This window comes from Trachymyrmex septentrionalis, unplaced genomic scaffold, assembly GCF_001594115.1.
Source record: "Trachymyrmex septentrionalis isolate Tsep2-gDNA-1 unplaced genomic scaffold, Tsep1.0 scaffold16, whole genome shotgun sequence".
Taxonomy (NCBI): Eukaryota; Metazoa; Arthropoda; class Insecta; order Hymenoptera; family Formicidae; genus Trachymyrmex; species Trachymyrmex septentrionalis.
The window spans coordinates 4,082,097-4,088,739 of record NW_017304758.1 but is presented as its reverse complement, the minus strand read 5'-3'; the positions used below and the strand labels follow the sequence as shown (position 1 = coordinate 4,088,739).

The following is a 6,643-nucleotide window of genomic DNA, read 5'->3' as shown; positions in this document are numbered from 1 at the left end:
ATACAATATATATATATTATATATATAATATTTTATACTTTTATATTGTAATTAATATCAATATAATTCTTAATTATTTTGACAAGATAAAGATATGAATTACATATTGACGATAATATATTTTATTATAGATGCTTATTGCAATACTAAAATAAATTTAAAAAATGTAAACGATACTAAATATTTTGTATTAACAAATGGATGTTTTTACATTTTGAGAAATAAATATTTATATAACAAAAAATTACAATTATTTATGTTTATATTAATTTCCTATAATTTATTATATATTAATATAATTTTTCAAACGCTTATTTTTTTGTGTATACTTATACTTATGCAGACATTGCGTATATCTTCTTGTCAATATACATATAGATTACTTACGCGAGAAGATAATTCGCATATACTATATAACTGAAACTTTAATTATCATTCAGATTATAAATTGCTTTTACAGAAATCCAATTTAATATTAAAAGATCCTTCCTTCCTTTAATTATATGACTTTTTAAAGAAATGCGCTGACTCTTACTTTATCCTTTATTTATTGTTATTTATTTTATATGCTTACAATTATATAACTAACATTTATTCATAAGTATATTTCTGATAGCAATCTAATAAATAACAATACTATAAATTTTGAAAATTTAAACGATTTCGTGTACTATACAGCATGCAATTGTTTAAATTTCTCATGAAAGATCCCTCTTTCGCGCCTCTTCGACACCTCCAACGCTTCTATGCGTTCGTAACGTTCGTTCCGAAACTCATCAGGAAGAACCATCGTCCGGTGTTTTCCACAGTCGGGCGTATGCGCGCTCGTGAGTGGGGGGTGGGAGAATGCGGCTGTGTAGATACTAGATATGTGTGCTATTGTTGTGCGGCGTGGCCGCTACGTAATCTTCGTGTAGGTGTAGAATATGAGAACGTTGGTGCTGTTTGCGAATTGTTGCAGACGCCGCGAGATTTCAGAGTTGGAGTTGCCTTCACAAATTTGGCAGGTGGTTATCATTAAAGAGTGATAATCGCGACGGCGAAGAAAAAGAGAGTGGGCAGATTGCGTCTTATCTGCAGGTCGATGGGTATCTCGATTTGACGACGAGGATCCAGGATGCTGAGGTTCCTGTCACGACGGAGGGCGCGTGGCGTCAGCGGTCAAACCGCTTCGTCGCAGATCAAAAACCAGAGATTGCCCAGCAACAAAAATGTTGTGCAATGCAGGGTGGTACTTTTGGATGGCACGGATCTGCCCATAGAATTGTCGGTAAGTTTTTTCTTCTATCTCTCTTATTCTTAATTATTGTCATAGGTCCTTCTAATGTTTTTTTTATCTTCACATGATAATTAACATGAAGATAAAGGAGAAAGCATGAGACTAAAAGGACTTATTGTCCATACTTATCAATCAGACTAGAAACTAGAACATACAGTGACGCACTAAATGTCATACCGTTTAACACATTTATAAAATTTCCACGCTTTATAATTAATTGTATGTCAATTCTATCATTTTATTAAAAATAAATTGTTGTATATAAAGCAAATTGTGTAACACATTTCGTGCTCCATCCTGTAAATTCCATCTGTATATATATATATATATATATATATATATATATATATATATACTTATGTTGTTTTATAATTGTTGATCTTCTTTTGCAGAAAAAAGCATTGGCTAGTGACTTATACGAACAAGTATTTTATAGTCTCGATTTGATCGAAAAAGATTATTTTGGACTTCAATATACAGATAGCAATAATGTCCAACACTGGCTAGATCCAACGAAACCTATCAAAAAACAAGTTAAAAGTATGTGTGTCACTTTTTTAAAATTATTTTTAAAGCGAAAGAACGTAAACTTATATAATTTTTTGTCTAGTTGGACCTCCGTACACGCTCAGATTAAAAGTAAAATTCTATTCTTCGGAACCAAACACGCTGCGTGAAGAGCTGACACGGTACCAGTTCTTCTTGCAGTTGAAGCAAGATGTTCTGGAAGGCAAACTTCACTGTCCTCATCAAGTTGCAGTTCAGTTAGCTGCTCTGGCGCTTCAATGTAAGCTTATTCAAAAATTAAAATAGGTTTTTTACGGCTCAATTGACATAAATTAATACAATAATAATGCTTATTAGAGCCAACACAAGATGTCGGCAGGATTTGAAATTTAATTTATTTAAAAAGATTTCAAACAATATGCAAACATTTTGATCCAATTTTGGATCCTTATTAATGCTTATGATTAATTAAATTAGTCAGCTGAGTTGTAGTGTTGTGACGAAATATTTGCGTATTGTTTGAAATCTTTCTAAATAAATTAAATTTCACACCGACATCCTGTGTTGGCTTTAATAGACATTATTATTGTATTGATTTATTTAAGAAGTATTTTTAATAATTTTGTTACTACTAATAAAATTAAACTATAATAAAATTGTAGCTGTCATCGTGCGACAAATTATTGTACAATAAAAGAATGGAATTCTTATTCTAGCTGAATTAGGAGATTACGATCCTACTATGCACAGTGCGGCGACTGTGTCGGAATTCCGCTTTGTACCAGGCCAAACGGAACAGATGGAGCTGGAGATACTGGAAGAATACATCAAATGTTCTGGTCTCAGCCCGGCCCAAGCAGAATCCGCATATCTTAGCAAGGCTAAATGGCTAGATATGTATGGCGTCGACATGCACATTGTTCTTGGTAAAGACGCCTGCGAGTATTCTCTGGGCTTGACTCCAACCGGCATCTTGGTTTTTGAAGGCACACAAAAGATAGGCTTGTTCTTCTGGCCAAAGATCGGTCGTCTGGACTTCAAGAAAAAAAAGCTGACACTGGTAGTCGTAGAAGAGGACGATGAAGGCAGAGGCGAGCAAGAGCACACTTTCGTGTTTAGATTGGTGAACGAAAAGGCCTGCAAGCATTTATGGAAGTGCGCGGTGGAGCATCATGCTTTTTTTCGTCTACGTGCACCGGTCAAAGGAACCAGCGGTCGCCAGAACTTTTTCCGTATGGGTTCACGTTTCCGTTACAGCGGCAAAACGGAATTTCAGACGACGCAGCTGAATCGGGCGCGCCGCACTGTGCAATTCGAGAGACGACCGAGTCAAAGATATGCGCGAAGACAAAGTCACGTTCTTCGCGAAAGACAGCGTCAACAACAGGTAGAGCAGCCGCAACCTTCTCCACCTCCAGGTGAGCTGAAATATATTTTAGTTAGCATAGAGAATATCTCACACATATTTCGAAAGTTAACATTTTATTATTAAACTTTATTTATTATTAAAAAAAAAGAAATTTTCGCAAGCTGCTTAAAAATGCGAAATAAAATATTGTATTTCAATTTATTTGAACTAAATTATATTTTGAGAATATTTTGAAAAAATATTCTTTTATCGAGATTTTTTAAATATTTTAGATTTTGATAAGAGAAATATTTATATTTAAACTTTGACGTAAAAAAAGATCATCTAAACTATTAAGAATATTATTTCTTTGATTTTTTAATCTGTAATATTTCGAATATTATTTTTATATTATGTTTTTTAAAAATATTTTCAGCCGATGAAGAACCCTTGCAGCGTCAATCGAATCGATCCAGTACAAAATCTTCGAACTCCTCGAGTGTTCAGGGCACATCATCGCCTTTGGTAGATTCTCTGTTGAAGTCTCTCGCCAAAGATCAACAACCACTAGAGGCCAGGAACCAGACGACGGTCAGCAGTAGTGAGAAAGAGTCAGAACCTACGAAGACCAGTCTGACGGTTGAAACTATCACCAATCAAGTGCAGCTAGTGCCTAATAATCAAATGGGTGGAACATCGTCGTTACCTCCTCGAACACCAATTCCGCCGGAATCTCTAAAGTGCAATATATTGAAGGCTACTCTCGAGCAGGGGAAAAACTCGAATTTGGTCTCCATCACGTCCACAGAAAGCTCTGGAGTGATTCCAAAGAAAAATCAACACTCGGATGCGGCAACTATCGTTTCCGTGGTAAGCATCCTTAACTTTCATTTACAATTTTTTCTATTTTTATAGTTTTTGTCCTGCTTGAATCGTTTACATTGTACGTCTTTTGTGTATATTGATCGTATTTTTGATTGTGTACATTGATTGTATTCTTTTTTATTTTATATCTTTTTAAGATATTTTTGCCTTAGTAATATAACCTAACGTATTTTTTACATATGTATTGTAAAGTATAGTATTACAAAATATTTACAAACTTATGGGCAGCTTATTAATAAATTTGTCAAGATTATTATTCCGTTGCTGTTTATATTTATATTATTTATTATGTCTGCTTCATGCTAGACGCCAGCCATAATGTGTTTGCTTTCTTGCTTTCTTCATTAAATAGGGTGGTGATAAATTGACTCTCTCTGTGAGCGGAGCGACAACAGCAGTAAATCCTTCTATGGACGATGCTGTTACTGTAACGCATTTTTCGTTGGACAGTTGGGGACAGATCGAGCAAAAGACTACGTCGTTAAGCCCGAAAGTATCGAACCAACAATCGCAAAATCCTTTCAATCCGTTCACTAATGACAGCATCGATACGTCTAATACGGCCGAAGCTTCCGAGGAGGAAGCGAAACCGGAAGACGACAAGAAAAAGAACACCAATCCGTTCATAGACTCGAATCCATTCTTGGGTATTCTCAATCCCTTCAAAGATTTACAACCGGTTACAACAGAGAAAAAAGTCGAGGCGGATACAGAAAAAGCCGGAGCGCGGGTTGTTAAAACTGAGGAGATACAAACGACCACTACGACACTTACACACAAGGTCAGTTACATTTTTAACGCTTGCAATCTAACGTCTCGTCTATTACGTAAACGTCCTGGTTTCTCCAAGAACGGAAAACTTACTTTTAATATAAGTCTAAGAAACTTATCATTTAGCGCTAATCGTAAAAAGAAAGTAAGATTTTATTTTGTGGAAGTAAGTTGAACGTGTTGGTGAAAGCATAATAAGAATTTGCTTTATGTCCCACGTGAAAGTTGTGTGCATGTGAATAGTAAAGTATTAAATATTCTTCGAGTTTTTATAATTTGAACTATTCAAATTTGATTGTTAAAGATAGTTAATATAAATGACTACGATTAAATTATTAAACATTAATTCTATATAATGATAGTTTTTAAAAGTAATTATTATTAGCAATCCAGGAAAATTAATTCAGAGTAAAGCATTAAAAGTCGTATTTTGCAGGATGAAAGTCAAGCGGCATCAGACATTAGTCCTTGGTTAGTAGCGGATCCGTCGCAAAGCCCAGCACCTGATCAAACACCAACTAAGCATACAGTAATCACGAGAAAAACGGTAATTACCACACAGTTATAAAATATTTATTAAATATTACAAAGAAAAAAAATAATATCCATATACAACGCGCGAGAAAGTAGCACCAACGTACGACTATATATATTTACTTTGGTCTTCCTCGGACTGCCTATAGCTTTCTTTTTTTATTTGCTTTACAAAGTGCGTGATGTTAATCATGACAGTTAATCGTGACAATTAAAATTTGGCATGTAAAAAACTACATGTTAAAAAATAGTTATAAAAGGGTTCTAAGTTGTTACTTAAATATAAAAAGCAGAATACCATTTTGGGAAGGCATTACTTAAGTTACTACTGGGATATTTTTATGTCTAGTAGAACAGTCGTTTTATGCCGACTAAGAATTTGCATAATAAGGTAAGCTTTCTGTTTATAGCATCACGAACATTCCTTAATTGTATAATGCATTTATCTTAAGATTATGTGTTGATAAAAAAAGTGTCCTTATAATCTGCCAACATGTATTAGTAAGGTACGTATGCAAGGTTTATTCGCGTCAAACATTTTTTTACGTTTGTTTTTTGCAATTTTATGTTTTCTTTCTATTTGCAAAGAATAAATGTACTTTATTTCGTTTTAATTATGGAGTGCAGCTAAAACGGACAAACTTACGTATTTCGTGAGGTGAATATGTATTGCTCGTGTCTAAATATTAAGTCTATGCATTTATAAGATAGCATTTTTGTATTAGTAACCATTGTGCCTTCGAATTTAATGTGCGATGGACAAACATGCAATTATGCGAATATTAGAAACGAAAAAAATCATATTCGCTGTGACTGATTAAAAATATAAGTATTACATTTCCGTTATAATATCATATAAATTACGTAAATAATTGTGCTATATAAGTAGATTTGATCAAAACTTTTGAGAACACTATTGTCGATAACAAATTTTAGATTTGGTATAATTAATGACGTCAACTAATGATATTGATTCTATCTATTCTTTGTAAGATTTGTGGATAATATATTTATGTATTATAATAAATGAAAGAGACAATAATCGATAGATAAATAAAAAAATTAATACGCGAATCATCGCCAGTCTTAGGTAAAGCACAACTTGTGCCTCAAACATGCAGCTATAAAGATATTCATGTTTATTCCATGCCTACGAAATTATGAAATCGAATTTTTATGTATATATTTATATATATAGAATATATGTGTGTGTGTGTGCGCGCGCGCGCGCGTGCGTGCGTGTGTGTATGTGTATCGTATTATTAGCCTGAGATTTTTTTTCGTTATTTGTTCCTTTTTGTTTCGTATATTTTCTTTTC

At 33.7% G+C, this 6,643-nt stretch overlaps 2 protein-coding genes across 3 annotated transcripts in view; one reads left to right on the top strand and one right to left on the bottom strand.

Moving 5' to 3' along the window:
• Nucleotides 1-866: 866 nt before the first annotated feature.
• Nucleotides 867-6,507, top strand: LOC108746046 (band 4.1-like protein 5). Of its 2 annotated transcripts, XM_018482552.1 has the most exons (7): nucleotides 867-1,270; nucleotides 1,672-1,819; nucleotides 1,890-2,066; nucleotides 2,503-3,204; nucleotides 3,571-4,004; nucleotides 4,372-4,800; nucleotides 5,227-6,507. In XM_018482552.1, the coding sequence occupies exons 1-7, from the start codon at nucleotides 1,118-1,120 to the stop codon at nucleotides 5,356-5,358; spliced, it is 2,175 nt and encodes a 724-aa protein (XP_018338054.1). In that variant the 5' UTR covers nucleotides 867-1,117; the 3' UTR covers nucleotides 5,359-6,507. The 2 variants fall into 2 exon arrangements, with proteins under 2 accessions (XP_018338054.1, XP_018338055.1); XM_018482553.1 differs by lacking the exon at nucleotides 4,372-4,800.
• Nucleotides 3,702-6,643, bottom strand: part of LOC108746042 (kinase D-interacting substrate of 220 kDa) — a 40,802-nt gene continuing 37,860 nt past the window's right edge. Inside the window, exon 22 of the transcript XR_001939135.1 lies at nucleotides 3,702-3,753. The gene's annotated coding sequence lies outside the window, so the exon portion shown is untranslated. The remainder of the gene's footprint in view (nucleotides 3,754-6,643) is intronic.